At 54.5% G+C, this 20,267-nt stretch overlaps 1 protein-coding gene across 1 annotated transcript in view; it reads left to right on the forward strand.

Annotated features, from left to right (window-relative positions):
• LOC140386076 (thioredoxin domain-containing protein 6-like) overlaps positions 1-20,267 on the forward strand; it is a 203,381-nt gene that overhangs the window by 116,668 nt on the left and 66,446 nt on the right. Inside the window, exons 11-12 of the mRNA XM_072468653.1 lie at positions 1,309-1,416; positions 12,277-12,428. Coding sequence (XP_072324754.1) covers positions 1,309-1,416; positions 12,277-12,428 — 260 coding nt within the window. The remainder of the gene's footprint in view (positions 1-1,308; positions 1,417-12,276; positions 12,429-20,267) is intronic.

Genomic DNA, 20,267 nt, shown 5'->3' on the forward strand with positions numbered 1-20,267 from the left:
TAACACTCGCCAATGCACCACGCCTCGGGACATCCTTTCCTGCAGCGTATGAGGTAGACAACATTGGCCGAGTCGCACGAGTATGGACCGCGTACCTGGTGGGTGGTGTTCTCACGTGTAATGGTGGTACCCATGTCGCTAATCTTGCACGTCTTGCAGAGATTGCCATGGCAGGGTTGTGGTGTTGTGGTCGCTGTTCCCCTGAAGGTTGGATAGTTTGCTACAAACAATGGTCTGTTTGAGGTTGCGCGGTTGTTTGAAGGCAAGTAGTGGGGGTGTGGGGATGGCCTTGGCAAGATGTTCGTCTTCATCGATGATGTGTTGAAGGTTGCGAAGAAGGTGTCGTAGTTTCTCCGCTCCGGGGAAGTACTGGACGACGAAGGGTACTCTGTCAGTTGTGTTCCGTGTTTGTCTTCTGAGGAGGTCAGTGTGTATTTTTGCTGTGGTGCGTTGGAACTGTTGATCGATGAGTCGAGCGCCATATCCTGTTTGTACGAAGGCATCTTTCAGCGTCTGTAGATGTCTGTTATGCTCCTCGTCTGAGCAGATCCTGTGTATACGAAGGGCTTGTCCATAGGGGATGGCTTCTTTAATGTGTTTCGGGTGGAAGCTGGAGAAGTGGAGCATCGTGAGTTATCCGTGGGCTTGCGGTAAAGCAAAATGCTGAGGTGACCGTCCTTGGTGGAGATGAGTGTGTCCAAGAATGTAACTGATTCTGGAGAGTAGTCCATGGTGAGTCTGATGGTGGGATGGAACTCATTGATGTCATCATGTAGTCCTTTCAGTGATTCTTTGTCATGGGTCCAAAGGAAAAAATGTCGTCGATGTATCTGGTGTATAACATCAGTTGAAGGTCCTGTGCGGTGAGGAGGTCTTGTTCAAACTTGTGTATGAAGCTGTTGGCGTATTGAGGTGCGAATTTGGTCCCTATGGTTGTTGCGTGTGTCTGGATGAAGAACTTGTTGTCGAAGGTGAAGACGTTGTGATCCTGAATGAAGCGGATGATCACCGCCATCTCCACATCTTTTCTTAATGACAAGGATGCCAATTCTCTCATCTAAAAATGTAATGAAAGGCTATTTCTGGTATCATTTAGATTTATTGTCACTTGTACCAAGGTACAGTGAAAAGTATTGTTCTGCGTACAGTCCATACATCAAAAATCATAGGACATACGATAAATACACAATGTAAATACATGGACATCTTAGTGAATTTAAAGTACGAGTTAACATGTTGCTGTTTTTTAAGGTTTTTTATATTCCTCAACGTCAATAAGTAGACATTTTTAATTTGTTTATATTACAGTGGTCCAATATTGGTCTTAGTTTTGACGAGAGACAATGCAATAAAACATTGGAGGAGCTTACTGGGACCTCATGATCTCGAGACAGCAAAGGAGGTTTATCCATTAAGGTAGAATATTTGATCAGATGATTTTATGTTTTGTACCAATGACAAATGGGCTGAATTATATGAGGCACCAGGGGCGAGATTCTCCGACCCCCGCCGGGTCAGAGAATCGGCGGGGGCTGGTGTGAATCCCGCCCCTGCCGGTTGCCGAATTCTCCGGCACCGGAGATTCGGCGGGGGCAGGAATCGCGGCGCGCCGCTTGGCGGGCCCCCCCCCCCCCCCGCGATTCTCCGGCCCGGATGGGCCGAAGTCCCGCTGCTAGAATGCCTGTCCCGCCGGCGTGGATTCAACTACCTACCTTACCGGCGGGACAAGGCGGCGTGGGCGGGCTCCGGGGTCCTGGGGGGGGTTGCGGGGCGATCTGGCCCCTGGGGGTGCCCCCTCGGTGGCCTGGCCCGCGATCAGGGCCCACCAATCCGAGAGCGGGCCTGTGCCATGGGGGCACTCTTTTCCTTCCGCCTTCGCCACGGTCTCCACCATGGCGGAGGAGGAAGAGACTCCCTCCACTGCACATGCGCGGGGATGCCGTGAGCAGCCGCTAACGCTCCTGCGCATGCGCCGCCCGGCAATGTCATTTCCGCGCCAGCTGGCGGGACACTTCTGCCAGCTGGCGGGGTGGAAATCAGTCCGGCGCGGGCCTAGCCCCTCAAGGTGAGGGCCCGGACCCCATGATGCGGAGGATTGTGGGAGGATTTGGACTGTGGGAGGAAACCGGAGCACCCGGAGGAAACCCACGCACACACGGGGAGGATGTGCAGACTCAGCACAGACAGTGACCCAAGCCGGAATCGGGCAGCACGGTAGCATTGTGGATAGCACAATTGCTTCACAGCTCCAGGGTCCCAGGTTCGATTCCGTTATCGGCGCGATGTCCACCGACCGGCGCCAAAAACGGCGCAAATCCCACCTGCATCACGCCGCCCCAAACATCGCAAAGTCTCCGGCCCGGAATGGGCTAGCAGCTGGCTCACGTGGCTCACGAGATGAGTATCTCGTCGGGAGCGGCGGTGTTGCTAGCGCCTCCATTCCCGACCCCCTACACAAACTCTTCTCCATTCTGACCCATTGGGAGTCAATCCCTCTGACCCAGCTCCACACCTTCTCCACATTCGCCGCCCAGTAATAATACATCAGATTTGGAAGAGCCAAACCCCCTCTCTGCCTTCCTCTCTGTAATAGCACCTTTCTAATTCTGACCACCTTCCCTCCCCATATGAACGAGGTAATCATCCCTTCAATCTCTCAAAAAATGCCTTCGGCAGGCATTGGAAAATAAACAGGAATCACGGCAACAGGCTAATTTTAACCACCTGTACCCGACCCACCAGTGACAGAGGGCGACCATCCCACCTTGCCAGGTCAGCTTACACCCTCCCCACCAAACTAGAAATGTTGCACCTACGGAGCCCCCCCAATCCCGAGCAACCTGCAACCCCAGGTATCTAAAGTGAGTCACTGCCTTACGGAATGGCAGCTCCCCCGCTGGCCGAGGCACCACAAAATATTCACTCTTGTCTAGATTTAATTTGTACCGAGAAGGACCCAAACACCCGAAGCAGCTCTAGTAGTCCCCCTACTGATATACTCGGTTTCGACATGTACAATGACAAGTCATCGGGATATAAGGACACCCTGGGCGGGATTCTCCGATATCGGCGCGATGTCCGCCGACCGGCGCAAATCCCACCTGCATTGCATCGCCCCAAACGTCCCAAAGTCTCCGGCCCGGAATGGGCTAGCAGCGACGTGACACTATCCGCGCTGGCTCACGTGGTTCACGCCGTGCGCTCCTGGACGCAGTGGAGCAGAGGAGGGAGGCCCTGTATCCCGGTCACGGCCGCAGAGTCGCCCCACGCCACAGCCGGCGTCTGTGGAGGGAGGTGGCAGAGGCCGTCACCGCTGTGGTCCTGACACCACGGACAGGCACCCAGTGCCACAAGAAGGTGAACGACCTCATCTAGCAGCCAGGGTGAGCCTCCCCCCCTGCCCAATATCCATATCCCCCATATGCCCCCTCCCCCATATCCCCTCTCCCCCATATCCCCCCTCCCCCATATCCCCCATATCCCCCTCCCCTTATCCCCCATCCCATATCCCCCCTCCCCATATCCCCCCTCTACCATATCCCCCTCCCCATAACCCCCTCCCCCATATCCCCCCTCCCCACATCCCCCTCCCCATATCCCCCCTCCCCCATATCCCCCCTCCCCATATACCCCCTCCCCATATCCCCCCTCCCCCATATCCCCCCTCCCCCATATCCCGCTCCCCATATCCCCCCTCCCCATATCCGCCCTCCCCCATATCCCCCCTCTCCCATATCCCCCTCCCCATATCCCCCCTCCCCCATATCCCCCCTCCCCCATATCCGCCTTCCCCCATTTCCCCAAGTGAATCCAGCCCGAACCTTAACCTCTGCAATACACGCGCAACCGATGGCGTGCATTCGTATACCTGCCTAACACTGTTGCCTTTTATCCCTGCCACCACCCCCCACAGGAGAAGCGCGCACACAACACCAGGGAGCATGTGAGGACTGGAGGAGGCCCCGCTGATGAGAGGCCACTGACCGAACATGAGGGAAGGGCCCTGGAACTGGCTGGCGGACCTGAGGAACGGGAGGTTGCTGATGCAGAGGTCGGGGGCCCACCAGCAAGTGAGCCACCGACAGCCCGACCCCATATCCCCCTCCCCCATATCCCCCCTCCCCCTTATCCCCCTCCCCATATCCCCCTTCCCTCATATCCCCCCTCCCCCATGTCCCCCATATCCCCCCCTCCCCCATATCCCCCCTCCCCCATATCCCCCCTCCCTCATATCACCTGATCACTGCCTGCGTGTCTAACCATGCATGCTTCATTGTGTATCGCAGGAGCAAACGTCGAGGCACCCATCCCCGCAGATGCAGACCGCCCACATGATGCCGCTTGGAGACCACGGGAGACGGAGAGACCCGGACCCTCTGGCATGCGACGCCCGCACGATGCCCCTCGGAGACCACTGGAGACGGAGAGACCCCGACCGCCCGGCATGCGACGCCCGCACGATGCCCCTCGGAGACCACTGGAGACGGAGAGACCCCGACCCTCCGGCATGCAATGCCCGCAGGATGCCCCTCGGAGACCACTGGAGATGGAGAGACCTGGAGCAACAGAGAGACAACACCCCCGTCTCGTGCGGGTGCGACGACGCAGGCGCGTGCCACCCAGCGACGAGAGGGGCAGCCACAGGCCCTCGTCACGGCCGAGCCACGAAACCACAACCCAGGACACCCCTACCCAGGACTCCCCTACCCAGGACACCACTACCCAGGAAACTGAAATACTGGACAGTGACACAGATTGGATGGACGGAGACGAACCGCCACCCCAAAGTGCCATGGACTCAGAGTGGGACGAAGAGCACGACACAACGCCACTGCTGTCACCAACACCCTCCACCATCGCAGAAACACTCACCTCGGTTGTGCACTTTAGTGATGAGGCGTCTGGTACACTCACTGGTGCGCACAACACAGCCGTCCCGGTACAGCAGGTGGAGGTAGGAGCAGCAGAGGGGCAGGGCGGTCGGAGGGCAGCCCAGCCCACCCACCCATAGGTCCGATGCAACCACCGAACCTGAGACGAGCGAAGAGGGTGACGGCCAGCTTGCGGCGGCTGCAGTCGCAGGTGGAGGAGTCCACCCGCGTCCAGGAGCTGGCAGTGGTGCCGGTCATGCGTGCCACCCAGGCCGACACAGAACGGGTGGCGTCCGCGGTGGAGGCAATGGGTGCGACAGTGTCAGACATGGGGAGCGATTTGCGAGGCCTGGGGCTTTCCGTGCAGGCAGCGTCTGTGGCCCTGGACATGGCTGCCCTCTCACAGGAGGCCATGAGCCAGCGCCAGCGGCTGATGGCAGAGGCGCTCAACGCCATGGCCCAGTCTCAGCAGGCCATGGCCCAGTCTCAGCAGGCAATGGCCCAATCCCTGCAGGCCATGGCCCAGTCTCAGCAGGCCATAGCCCAGTCTCAGCAGGCCATGGCCCAGTCTCAGCAGGCCATGGCCCAGTCTCAGCAGGCCATGGCCCAGTCTCAGCAGGCCATGGCCCAGTCTCAGCAGGCCATTGCTGAGGGCATCGGTGCCATTGCCCATGTGCTAGCCGGCATCGCCCAGACACAGACAGGGATGGCCAACTCCCTGAGCTCCATGACTGCAAACCTGCAGATCCTTGTCGATACCAGCACAGGCCTCCAGGACTGGCAGCGCCAGATGTCGGGGGGGCGTCGGATTGCCAGTCCGTTCGCATCCCCCACCCATGTAGAGGCCTGGGGGCCATCGGGCACCCCGAGGGAGGAGGAGGTGGTGGGGCCTGTTCCGGGTCCCATTGTAGGGGAGGTCCCAGAACACCTCAACACCTCGGACTCCCCCCCTTCCATCCCAGGTGCATCGGGTGGGCAACGGGCAGGACAGGCTGGCAGCTCGCCATCCCAGTCGCCCGGGCCGCAGCCTGGCCCATCTAGGCCAGGACGCCCCAGGAAACGGCCACCAAAGGGATCCCGTGTCTGAGGGCAGGAATCACAGGAGTCCACCTCCAGTTCTGCTGTACCGTCTGGGGAACCACGTAGACGTAGTCATAGGGTCCGTAAGGCCAAACAATTAGACACTGAGTAAGTTGGCAATGGTGCAGGACACAGATGAGTTTTAGGGGCTAGGACACGTGCATGAACTCCTTTCGTTATTAAAGTCAATGTTACACCGACAGAAGCTGCCTTTGTGCTCTGTCCAAAGCGTGTGGGGGTGTCATGTACGTTGAGCGCAAGTGTGTGTGTGAGGGGTGGTCTTACCTCAGCCCCAGGTGAGTCTGCCCCCTTCCCCCTGGGCCGCCATCAACATCCCCCCGGGCAGAGGACGGGACCGTGTGCTGCAGTGTCACAGCCGCATGCAGGGATGGTCCGGGTGGATGGTGGTACTGTGGCCATGGGTCAGACATAGTCCAACGATGTGGAGCCAGGAGCTCACCACAGGGCGGGTTGTCATCATCCTCCATGGCCTGCGATAGACACGCGTCCACCCGCAACTGTGTGAGCCCAGCCTGTTGTGCCGCAGGTGGATCGGCAATGCGGGGGTGGTGTGCATGCGGGTGGGGTGTGTGGGGTTGGGGAGGGGGGTGAGGGTGCTGGGTGGGTGGATGGGTGGGGGGTGTGGGTGGTCGGCTGTTGCCATGGTGTGCGGTCTGTGGCCATACTACCCGATTCCCACGCCCATCTAGTCAGTGAAGCGGGCGGCTATCAGTCTGTCCCGTGCCCGCTGGGCCAGCCGGTAACGGTGGACAGCCACCCGCCTGTGTCTACCCCGTCTGCCCTGACCATTGCCCCCATCCCACTCATCTGGGGAGGACTGGGCCTCTTCCTGCTGCTCCTCCACTCTGCCCTCCTCTGCCTGCGGCACATCGCCCCTCTGCTGGGCTATATTGTGCAGGATGCAGCACACCACAATGATGCGGCCGACCCTATCTGACCGATACTGGAGGGCGCCCCCAGAGAGGTCCAGGCACCTGAAACGCATCTTCTGTGACGTACAGCAAAATTCAACTGCATCATTATGCAGTGCAGGCCAGTGCCAGCCATGTGTGCCACCCAAGCCATCCCCGCACGGCATTGGGGCGACGGTTTCAGCTATGGATCAGCGTATCCAAGGCCTGAGTTAATCTGTGCAGGCAGTGGCCGAGGCCCAGGACAGGGCTGCCCACTCACAGGCAGCCATGTGCCAGAGCCAGCTGGACATTGCAGCGGCGCTCCTCAGCATGGCCCAGTCCCAGAGGGAAGTGGACCAATCCCAGAGGAAGGTGGCCCACTCACTGGCTGATGTGGCACAGATGCACAGGGTGGTGGCACAGTCGCAGCATGATGTGGTGCAGTCCCAGACGGAGTTGGTCCACTTCCTGTGCTCCATGGTGGGGGCACTGAGGTAGGACTGTGCTCCCCCCTTCTTCCCTACCCAACCCAAGCGTCACCACCCCAGGGATTTGACAGGAATGGCCAGCCTGCATGCAGGGAACACCCTGGTGAAAGTTGCTACCGTGGGCAGGAATCAGACGTTGTCAGACGATGCGGAGCAACAGAGCACATCGCAGAGCGGGCTGTCATCATCCTCCACCCCATGGACCAGACCCACTGTTACTGCCAACCCAGGGCCCCTACCTCGTAGTGCTGCAGGTATGTATAAGGGAGGGGTGTCCAAGCAGGCAGTTTGGCGGGGTGGGAAGTGAGGGGGTGTGGGGTTGGGATGTGGTGTCCGTCCCCCGGCCAGCAACCCCCCCCCCCCCCTCTCCACCTCCTTCCTAGTCGGTGAACCTGGAGGCGATCAGAGCGTCCCGTGCGCGCACACGTCGTGCGGCCTCCTCTGTCCTGCTCATCCTCCCACTCCCCTGCATCCTCCTTGTCGGACAAAGCCTGCCTTTCCTCCTCATCCTCCTCCACAAGCACATCGCCCTCTGCTGCGCGATGTTGTGAAGGATGCGGGAGGCCTCCACAATGCAGGCGACCCTCTCAGCGTCAGGTTCAGGCATCTGATCCGCATCTTCAGGAGGCCGAAGCTCTGCTCAATCACATTCGTAGTCTCTGTATGCGCGTTGTTGCAGCGGATGCCCGCGGCGGTCTGTGGTCTTCGGATAGGCGTCATCAGCCACGGCCGCAGCGGGTAACCCCTGTCGCCCAGGAGGGAACCCCTCAGCCGGGGGAGGTGCCGCTTGTACATGGCAGTAATCCCGGGTGTGCCAGGACGAAGGCATCATGCACACTGCCCGGGTATCGGACGCCGATGTGTACAATGCGCAGCTGATAGTCACAGCCCAGCTTTACGTTCATTGAGTGGTACCCCTTTTGGTTTGTGTACAGCGGCCTGTTTTCCACTGGTGCTCGCCCCTGGACCCGGGGCATCCCGGCAATCGCGGCGAACCCCGCTAACCGGGCATCCTGATGGGCTCCGTCCACATGGAAATGGATGTATTTATGTACCTGGGCATGTGGGGTCTCGGTGATGGCATGGATTCATCCGTGCACCGAGGTCTGTGAAATCCCAGGCAAGTCCCCATTCGGTGGGGAAGGTTGCATAGATGTTTAGGGTGACCATCACCTTGACAGTCACGGGTCATACGCCCGCGGTCCCAGAACGCCATCATACGTGTCGCACTGCTTCTCTCTGCTCGGCCGGTGTCTCCGAAGGCATATGCAGGTCCTCGAATGACAGGCGCTGCCGGTATACACGAGGCCTCATGCAGCGCCTCCTTGGCACCTCCTCCTCCTCAGCCTGTTGGGCAGCCGGCCCTCCATAAGACCACAAGACATAGGAGCAGAATTAGGCCACTCGGCCCATCGAGTCTGCTCCGCCATCCAATCATGGCTGATATTTTTCTCATCCCCATTCTCCTGCCTTCTCCCCATAACCCCAATCCCCTTATTAATCAAGAACCTATCTGTCTGTGCCTTAAAGACACTTAGTGAATTGGCCTCCACAGCCTTCTGCGGCAAAGAGTTCCACAGATTTGCCGCCCTCTGGCTGAAGAAATTCCTCCTCATCTCTGTTTTAAAGGATCGTCCCTTTAGTCTGAGATGGTGTCCTCTGGTTCTAGTTTTTCCTACAAGTGGAAATATCCTCTCCACGTCCACTCTATCCAGGCCTCGCAGTATCCTGTAAGTTTCAATAACATCCCCTCTCATCCTTCTAAACTCCAACGAGCACAGACCCAGAATCCTCAACCGTTCCTCACATGACAAGTTCTTAATTCCAGGGATCATTCTTGTGAACCTCTTCTGGACCCTTTCTCCAGCCTTTACAGCTGCCTCCTGCCCCTCTTTAGTCCGTTCATCTCAGCCCATTCCACTGCTGCCCACTCCGCTGCTACCCACTCCGCTGCTGCTCGCACTGCTGCTGCCCGCTCTGCTGCTACCCGCTCTGCTGCTGCCCACTCTGCTGCTGCCCACTCCACTGCTGCCCACTCTGCTGCTGCCCACTCCGCTGCTGCTCGCACTGCTGCTGCCCGCTCTGCTGCTTCCCACTCTGCTGCTGCCCGCTCCGCTGCAGCTCGCTCTGCTGCTGCCCACTCCGCTGCTGCTCGCACTGCTGCTGCCCACTCCGCTGCTGCTCGCTCTGCTGCTGCCCGCTCCGCTGCTGCTCGCACTGCTGCTGCTCGCACTGCTGCTGCCCACTCCGCTGCTGCCCGCTCCGCTGCTGCTCGCACTGCTGCTGCCCACTCTGCTGCTGCTCACGCCGCTGTTGCCCGCTCCACTGCTGCCACCTCCGCTGCTGCCCGCTCCGCTGCTTCCTGCTACGCTGCTGCCCCCTCCGCTGTTGCCCGCTCCACTGCTGCCCCCTCCACTGGTGCCCCCTCCACTGCTGCCCACTCCGCTGCTGCCCACACCGCTGCTGCCCACTCCACCGCTGCCCACGCCACTGCTGCCCACTCCGCTGCTGCTCACGCTGCTGCTGCCCGCTCCGCGGCTGCTCGCACTGCTGCTGCCCGCTCCGCTGCTGCCCGCTCCGCTGCTGCCCACTCCGCTGCTGCTCGCACTGCTGCTGCCCGCTCCGCTGCTGCTCGCTCTGCTGCTGCCCACTCCGCTGCTGCTCGCACCGCTGCCGCCCGCTCTGCTGCTGCCCGCTCCGCTGCTGCTCACGCCGCTGCTGCTCGCTCTGCTGCTGCTCGCACCGCTGCCGCCCGCTCTGCTGCTGCCCGCTCCGCTGCTGCTCGCACTGCTGCTGCTCGCACTGCTGCTGCCCACTCCGCTGCTGCCCACTCCGCTGCTGCTCGCTCCGCTTCTGCCCACTCCGCAGCTGCTCACGCCGCTGCTGCCCACTCCACTGCTGCTCGCACCGCTGCTGCCCACTTTGCTGCTGCCCGCTCCGCTGCTGCCTGCTCCGCTGCTGCCCACTCCACTGCTGCTCGCACCGCTGCTGCCCACTCTGCTGCTGCCCGCTCCGCTGCTGCCCACTCCGCTGCTGCTCGCTCCGCTGCTGCCCACTCCTCTGCTGCCTGCTCCGCTGCTGCCCACTCCGCTGCTGCCCACTCCGCTGCTGCCTGCTCTGCTGCTGCCCACTCCGCTGCTGCCCATGCCGCTGCTGCCCACTTTGCTGCTGCCCACTCTGCTGCTGCCCACTCCGCTGCTGCCCACTCCGCTGCTGCTCGCACCGCTGCTGCCCGCTCTGCTGCTGCCCACTCCGCTGCTGCCCACTCCGCTGCTGCCCAGTCCGCTGCTGCTCGCACTGCTGCTGCCCACTCTGCTGCTGCCCACTCCGCTGCTGCCCAGTCCGCTGCCGCCCACTCCGCTGCTGCTCGCACCGCTGCTGCCCACTCCGCTGCTGCCCACTCCGCTGCTGCCCACTCCGCTGCTGCCCAGTCCGCTGCTGCCCACTCCGCTGCTGCTCGCACCGCTGCTGCCCACTCTGCTGCTGCCCACTCCGCTGCCGCCCACTCCGCTGCTGCTCGCACCGCTGCTGCCCACTCCGCTGCTGCCCACTCCCCTGCTGCCCGCTCCGCTGCTGCCCACACCGCTGCTGCCCGCTCCGCTGCTGCCCACTCCGCTGCTGCCCGCTCCGCTGCTGCCCGCTCCGCTGCTGCCGGCTCAGCTGCCGCCCACTCCGCTGCCGCCCACTCCGCTGCTGCTCGCACCGCTGCAGCCCACTCCGCTGCCGCCCACTCCGCTGCTGCCCACTCCGCTGCCGCCCACTCCGCTGCTGCCCGCTCCGCTGCTGCAGCTTCCCCCTCCTCTTCGAGCGGTTCCTGCTCACACAGCCACAGGGCATCTCACAGAGCTGCGACCATCACCAGGATGGCCACCATTGCTGGTGCAATGCCAAATGCCATTGTCTGCAGCAGGTGAAAGGCCAACATGTTAGCATGGCGCATACTCCCGTGCCCAACCAGGTTCCATGGTTTATACTGTGGCCCTGTTGGCAGTGTGGGCTCTGCCTCCGCATGTCCCCCACCCCCAGCCCCATCGGTGCCCCTGGTCCTAGCGCCCGTCCCTGCTGACAGGGATTTGGCACCAAACCGGCGCCTAGCGCAATTTTGGCGTCGGAGACTATTCTCCGCCCAATCACGTTTCGCGATTTCAGCGTTGGCAGAAGGAGAATCCCGCCCACCATGTTTTGCAACATTGACTGACCAGCGTTGTTATCAAATACACAGACGGAACAGTCAACAGAAAATTCTAATGACACTGCAAGGTCAAAAAGGACAAGAAAACCACCTAATTGACTAAATTTTGTAAAACACTAAGGACTGCAACTCTGTAATTCCAGTTATGACATGTAACAGAACATTCAGCATGCACAGTATGAAAGCATTCTCGACAATGTATGTAAAAAATGTTAGAAAGAATTTCAAAATTTTTATCAAAGGAAGGGGGAATGTGCCATTATGGGAAATGTTCAGAATACAAAGGGTTAATGTTGTATCAGAATTAACCACTAGATGGAGCTAGATGTAGAACTATATAAAGCACGGACTCACAGACTTCTGGGAGAAGGCTCGAGAGGAGGGCATAGGAGCAGTGAGGAGAGATCAGACTACAGTTATAGATAGAGTGTAGAGACTAGTGTTAATTGAGTGTAGATTGTAGATCACTAGATTATTGTTTACTATAGGAGTAAGTGGTCGAGCTTTAATAAGTAGTGTAAATAGATGTTAGCTTGGTTAATGAACTTAGCTTCTGTGGTCTTTGTGAACACTACAACATCCATCCTGAGAACAAGAATCACAAAGAGCACCACAGAGTTTAAAAGCTTTCCTTGTGCAAGTTCAGCAAAGCAAAAAATATTTCAGTTGGGCTGTTTCTGTAAAGTCTGGGCTAAGATATTGACATATATACTCCTTGTTCTATTTCTTAGCTTGCGTGCAAGATTTGCAATAGAAGATGTTCCATTTAACCAGCTACATGGGAGTCATGATGATGAAAATGCAAGGAAAGAGTTGCACTTTTTCTTTCCGGTTGAACACACATTGGTGGCAGTAAAAGCTGTTGCTTTAAGGGAATGCAAAGGTACGTTAAGTAGAATAATAACAACATAGATGAAATACAATGGCTGGAATTAATTGGCCGTTCATGCTGGTGGGGTTCACTAGTCCTGCCCCCAGCACAGCTTCCCTGACGGGTTTCCAGGCAGCGCGGGATGGCTCCAATGCGAATTCCCAGTGGAAGCAGACAATCCCACCCCCAGCCAACGGCACTCCAGCTCCCGCTGCCAAGAGCATGCGGCTGGGAGGCCGGAGGCACAGGATCTTTTTAAAATCACAAAAGCAGGGGACCCCCTTAATAGGGAGACCACCCGGGACCCCCTCAATAAGGAGACCCCAACACCCCAGGGACTCCCTTATTATTTGTTTTACACAGAGGGTGATGAGCGTCTGGAACGAGCTGCCAGAGGCAGTAGTAGAGGCGGGTACAATTTTGTCTTTTAAAAAGAATTTAGACAGCTATATGGGAAAGCTGGGTATAGAGGGATATGGGCCAAATGCGGGCGGTTGGGACTGGCTTAGTGGTAAAAACTGGGTGGCATGGACAAGTTGGGCTGACGGGTCTGTTTCCATGATGTATACCTCTATGACTCTATGGCCACCCCCCCCCACCCCCCAGGCCCCTTTAATAGGAGGACCCCCTCAGGGACCTCCTGATTGGAGGGACCTCCACAGCCCCCCACTCCAGAAATGAGACCCTGTCTGGAAGCTAGAGAGTAGTCCAGGGAGGGCCATGAAATAAATTACAGGTGTAACACTAACCTGGAAGCACCAAGTGTCCATTTCTGGAAGGAGAACAGCTGTGACCTGTGATCCTGTAGTATGGGCATCAAGGTAACACAGTGGTTAGCACTGTGCTTCACAGCACCAGGGTCCCAGGTTCGATTCCGGCTTGGGTCACTGTCTGTGCGGAGTCTGCACGTTCTCCCGTGTCTGCGTGGGTTTCCTCCGGTTGCTCCGGTTTCCTCTCACAAGAGGGTGATGAGTGTCTGGAACAAGCTGCCAGAGGCAGTAGAAAAGCTGTTAGGTGAATTGGACATTCTGAGTTCTCCCCGTGTGCCCGAACAGGCGCCGGAATGTGACAACGAGGGGCTTTTCACAGTAACTTCATTGCAGTGTCAATGTAAGCCTACTTGTGACAATAATAAAGATTATTATTATTAGCTGTAAGCCATTCATTCGTTTACAGTAGTGGACTGTGATTGACAGCTTCCACAAAACAGCCGCAGCCTTCATTCATTCATTTCACTTCATGGATGAGTAATTCTAAGTGCTGAAACCCCAATTGTATACCAACATCAACCACATCAAAGAGTGGCAAGTGCATTGGAATGCACCTAGTAATGCAGGAGGAGGGCACGGGGTATCTGCTGGGCAGTGGGCACAACAGAATGCCACGTCTTCACCTTTGATACCCAACGTTTGGCCAGTCCATCCAGAGGATGAGTGCCAAGGCCATGACCGAGCAGACGGCAAGACAAATAGGAAGTCATTCCACTCCTGATGTGCTGTCTGGGGAAACACATAGAAGATAAGAAAAGTAGATGGCTTAAGTTGGCCCGGGTGTAGTAGAGAGCAGATAGTAACGGGGAAGGGCACACATTTCATAGATAGTCACCATTAAACACTTTCTTCACCAGTCCAATTTGCCTCTAACCTCTGTCTGACGGGTGTGGAGGGCGGGCTGGGTGTTGTGCAGTGGCTGGGTGGGCCAGGGGGGAGCAGGGAGCCCCCATGACACATTGTCATGTGAGTATCCCTTTAAGAAAGGTGTTTGTCTTATCACATGGTTTCAGTGATGTCATTGTGTGGGTGGAGCTGGGCTGTGGCTGTGTGAGGTTTTTGGTTTCGCTTTCAGTTTTTGAGTGCTGTGGACTGCAGACAAGGAGAAAGAAGTGTTTTGGCCTGTCTCTCTCTCTCTATTTTCATTTTAAAAACTGTTCCAGAAGTAAACAGGTTGTGGCGACCGGCTTTGGTAACTTAAAAGAGATATTCAGGGAAAGCCAGTCTCATTCAAGGGAGATCGATCACTTGGTTGCATGGTGTACCAAAAACACCCTCTCTCTAAATGTCAAAAGGAACTGATCATCGACTTTCGTTCCCGGGGGTCACCATCACCAACAGCATGTCCTGGTCCACTCACATTGATGCAACAGTCAAGAAAGCTGTTGTAACCTGCCTTCTTACCATTGGCTGGGGACTAATTGCAATCCCACAATCCTGTGGGAGTATGAGCTTCCCCAATGAGGGGGGCGGAGAAATCATTAGCAGACTCCCTGTATAAATAAAGCTGGCCAGTTTGGAACCAGCCAGGAAGGAGTGAGCAGCAAGCAAAGTTGCTGCTGCTGTTGTATCTATACGTTATTGTAAATAAATGTTATTTCTTTGTATCCTTAAAACTTGTGCTGGATTCTTTCGTGGCCCTCACAAAAAAAGCCCAGCAACGTTTCTACTTCCTCCGGAAGCTAAAGAAATTCGGCATGCCTGCATCGACTCTCACAAACTTCTACAGGTGTGCCATAGAGGGCATCCTATCCGGCTGCATCACAGCTTGGTATGGCAACTGCTCAGTCCAAGCTCGCAAGAAATTACAGAGTGTGGTGAACTGAGCCCAACACATCACACAAGATTGCCACCCGCACATTGATTCTGTCTACACCTCTCGCTGCCTCAGGAAGGCAGACAGCATTGTCAGAGACCCCTCCCACCCAGGCTTTGCCCTCTTCCAGAACCTTCCATCAGGCAGAAGGTACAGAAGTTGGAAGACCTGCACATCCAGACATAGGAATAGCTTCATCCCCACAGCTACCAGACTCCTCAAATACTCTCCCTCATACTGATCTGTTCCCTGTAGGAACACTGTTTACAGTGTCCTATGCTGCTCTTGCCATGTTTTTGCTTTGCGTGGCTCCTTGTTCCGCATTGTAACCAATCACTATTTGTCAATGTACTATTTGTCAATGCAGAAGGAGGCCATTTGGCCCATCAAGTCTACACCAGCCCTTGGAAAGAGCACCCTATCCAAGCCCTCGCCTCCACCCCATCCCTGTAACCCAGTAACACCACCTAACCTTTTGGACACTAAGAGGAAATTGATCATGGCCAATCCACCAAACCTGCTGTTATGAGCCAGGGTTTAGAGAACCCCAAAGTGTATCATGGAGTTCACCTGACCCACAACTTTCAATAGATTGTGGTATGGGGAGCACAAGGCCCACTCTACAGGTGTGGGACAGCAGAAATGAAAATTATGTTTTGAAGCAAAACAGTGTTTAACCTTTTTAAAACATACAGTGAACATTTTAGCAACTATTAATTCAAATACAACCCCCAAAGTATACAGCACTAAGTAATCCTTAATAACTTCCCAAACAAAATCCAGAAAACAAAAAAAACACCTTTTAATAGAAATACATCAGGTTTACATTCACTACTGAGAACATTTATAATTCTGAATTCACCAAATGATCAAGAGATAGTCTTTTCATGGCAGAGTGATCAACAGTACACCTGCTCTGTCTGGCTTCAGCTCCCACACTGAAAACAAAGCTGAAACACATACTGCAGCAAAGAGCCTAAAACAAAAGTAAAAAGCTGACACCAGCCCAGCTCCACCCACACTCTGACATCACTGCAGTAATATGAGCAGCCAAACATTTCTTAAAGCAGCATTCTCATGACACTGCACATCTTTGGAGTGTGGGAGGAAACCGGAGCACCCGGAGGAAACCCACACAGTCACGGGAAGAAAGTGCAAACCCCACACAGACAGTCACCTAAGGCCGGAATTGAACCCGGGTCCCTGGAGCAGTGAGGCAGTAGTGCTAACCGCTGTGCCACCGTCCATCTGGCATGCCTCGCCTCCACAGCTCACCTGGTGACAAGGTTGGAACTGTTGGTGACGCGCACTTACCGCTGCAACTCGCGACACCCCGGAGCACGTCCGGGTACGACACTGACTTTCCGTCCCTGCTGACACCGTCACAATGCCAGAGATACTCACCTTGTATTCAGTGAACAGGCTCCTGGGCAGTAACTGGTATGCACCATATGTGTGCTGCGGTACATCATATGGAGGTAGGAACCCCCGAGCGGGCGGGCGGTCAGAGGGCGGCCTGACCCGAGGGTCCAGGCGGGTCTCAGGCTTCTGGAAAGGGCGGTCCCATCCATGTTGGAGATGCAGACACAGAGCTGGGACCACATGACGGGTGTCAGCAACCATCCAGCACCTGTTGGTCCAACTGCCTGCAGGCGCAGGAAGTGATGCCAACCATGTGCGCCAGTCCTGGCTCAGCTCCTGAATGACGTGCTGCAGTCCCAGAGGGACGTGGCCTTGTCCCTGTGCTCCATGGCTGCGAGCATTGAGACCCTGGTAGAGATGAGAGCGGCCCTCCAGGACTGGCAGCACCAGGTGACGGCAGAGCCTTCAGAGCTCGCTCCGGCTGCGCTATGGGCCACGTGCTGGAAAATGGGATTAGAATGGCTAGGTGGGATATAAATGGGATTAGAATGGCTCGGTGGGATATACATGGGATTAGAATGGCTCGGTGGGATATAAATGTGATTAGAATGGCTCGGTGGGATATAAATGGGATTAGAATGGCTCGGTGGGATATAAATGGGATTAGAATGGCTCAGTGGGATATACATGGGATTAGAATGGCTCGGTGGGATATAAATGGGATTAGAATGGCTCAGTGGGATATACATGGGATTAGAATGGCTCAGTGGGATATAAATGGAATTAGAATGGCTCAGTGGGATATAAAAGGGATTTGAATGGCTCTGTGGGATATAAATGGAATTAGAATGGCTCAGTGGGATATACATGGGATTTGAATGGCTCAGTGGGATATAAATGGGATTAGAATGGCTAGGTGGGATATACATGGGATTAGAATGGCTCAGTGGGATATAAATGGGATTAGAATGGCTCGGTGGGATATAAATGGGATTAGAATGGCTCGGTGGGATATAAATGGGATTAGAATGGCTCGGTGGGATATAAATGGGATTAGAATGGCTTGGTGGGATATAAATGGGATTAGAATGGCTAGGTGGGATATACATGGGATTAGAATGGCTCGGTGGGATATAAATGGGATTAGAATGGCTCGGTGGGATATAAATGGGATTAGAATGGCTCGGTGGGATATAAATGGGATTAGAATGGCTAGATGGGATATACATGGGATTAGAATGGCTCGGTGGGATATAAATGGGATTAGAATGGCTCGGTGGGATATACATGGGATTAGAATGGCTCGGTGGGATATAAATGGGATTAGAATGGCACAGTGGGATATAAATGGGATTAGAATGGCTCAGTGGGATATAAATGGGATTAGAATGGCTAGGTGGGATATACATGGGATTAGAATGGCTCGGTGGGATATACATGGGATTAGAATGGCTCAGTGGGATATAAATGGGATTAGAATGGCTAGGTGGGATATACATGGGATTAGAATGGCTCGGTGGGATATACATGGGATTAGAATGGCTCGGTGGGATATAAATGGGATTAGAATGGCTCGGTGGGATATACATGGGATTAGAATGGCTCGGTGGGATATAAATGGGATTAGAATGGCTCAGTGGGATATACATGGGATTAGAATGGCTCAGTTGGATATAAATGGGATTCGAACGGCTCGGTGGGATATAAATGGGATTTGAATGGCTCAGTGGGATATAAATGGGATTAGAATGGCTCGGTGGGATATAAATGGGATTAGAATGGCTCGGTGGGATATAAATGGGATTAGAATGGCTCGGTGGGATATACATGGGATTAGAATGGCTCAGTGGGATATAAATGGGATTAGAATGGCTCGGTGGGATATAAATGGGATTAGAATGGCTCGGTGGGATATAAATGGGATTAGAATGGCTAGGTGGGATATACATGGGATTAGAATGGCTCGGTGGGATATAAATGGGATTAGAATGGCTCAGTGGGATATAAATGGGATTAGAATGGCTAGGTGGGATATACATGGGATTAGAATGGCTCGGTGGGATATAAATGGGATTAGAATGGCTCAGTGGGATATAAATGGGATTAGAATGGCTAGGTGGGATATACATGGGATTAGAATGGCTCGGTGGGATATAAATGGGATTAGAATGGCTCAGTGGGATATAAATGGGATTAGAATGGCTCAGTGGGATATAAATGGGATTAGAATGGCTCGGTGGGATATACATGGGATTAGAATGGCTCAGTTGGATATAAATGGGATTAGAATGGCTCAGTGGGATATAAATGGGATTAGAATGGCTCAGTGGGATATACATGGGATTAGAATGGCTCGGTGGGATATACATGGGATTAGAATGGCTCAGTGGGATATAAATGGGATTAGAATGGCTAGGTGTGATATACATGGGATTAGAATGGCTCGGTGGGATATAAATGGGATTAGAATGGCTAGGTGGGATATACATGGGATTAGGATGGCTAGGTGGGATATTCATGGGATTAGAATGGCTCGGTGGGATATAAATGGGATTAGAATGGCTCGGTGGGATATAAATGGGATTAGAATGGCTAGGTGGGACATACATGGGGTTAGAATGGCTAGTTGGGATATAAATGGGATTAGAATGGCTCAGTGGGATATAAATGGGATTAGAATGGCTCGGTGGGATATAAATGGGATTCGAATGGCTCGGTCGGATATAAATGGGATTCGAATGGCTCGGTGGGATATAAATGGGATTCGAATGGCTCAGTGGGATATAAATGGGATTCAAATGGCTCAGTGGGATATAAATGGGATTAGAATGGCTCGGTGGGATATAAATGGGATTCAAATGGCTCAGTGGGATATAAATGGGATTAGAATGGCTCGGTGGAATATAAATGGGATTCGAATGGCTCAGTGGGATATAAATGGGATTAGAATGGCTAGGTGGGATATACATGGGATTAGAATGGCTAGGTGGGATATACATGGGATTAGAATGGCTCGGTGGGATATACATGGGATTAGAATGGCTCGGTGGGATATAAATGGGATTCGAATGGCTCAGTGGGATATAAATGGGATTCAAATGGCTCAGTGGGATATAAATGGGATTAGAATGGCTCGGTGGGATATAAATGGGATTCAAATGGCTCAGTGGGATATAAATGGGATTAGAATGGCTCGGTGGGATATAAATGGGATTCGAATGGCTCAGTGGGATATAAATGGGATTAGAATGGCTAGGTGGGATATACATGGGATTAGAATGGCTCGGTGGGATATACATGGGATTAAAATGGCTCAGTGGGATATAAATGGGATTAGAATGGCTAGGTGGGATATACAAGGGATTAGAATGGCTAGGTGGGATATACATGGGATTAGAATGGCTCGGTGGGATATAAATGGGATTAGAATGGCTCAGTGGGATATAAATGGGATTAGAATGGCTCAGTGGGATACAAATGGGATTAGAATGGCTAGGTGGGATATACATGGGATTAGAATGGCTCGGTGGGATATACATGGGATTAGAATGGCTCAGTGGGATATAAATGGGATTAGAATGGCTCGGTGGGATATACATGGGATTAGAATGGCTAGGTGGGATATACATGGGATTAGAATGGCTAGGTGGGATATACATGGGATTAGAATGGCTCGGTGGGATATAAATGGGATTAGAATGGCTCAGTGGGATATACATGGGATTAGAATGGCTCAGTTGGATATAAATGGGATTCGAATGGCTCGGTGGGATATAAATGGGATTTGAATGGCTCAGTGGGATATAAATGGGATTAGAATGGCTCGGTGGGATATAAATGGGATTAGAATGGCTCGGTGGAATATAAATGGGATTAGAATGGCTCGGTGGGCTATACATGGGA

Source organism: Scyliorhinus torazame, chromosome 11 (genome assembly GCF_047496885.1).
Source record: "Scyliorhinus torazame isolate Kashiwa2021f chromosome 11, sScyTor2.1, whole genome shotgun sequence".
NCBI classification, from domain to species: Eukaryota; Metazoa; Chordata; class Chondrichthyes; order Carcharhiniformes; family Scyliorhinidae; genus Scyliorhinus; species Scyliorhinus torazame.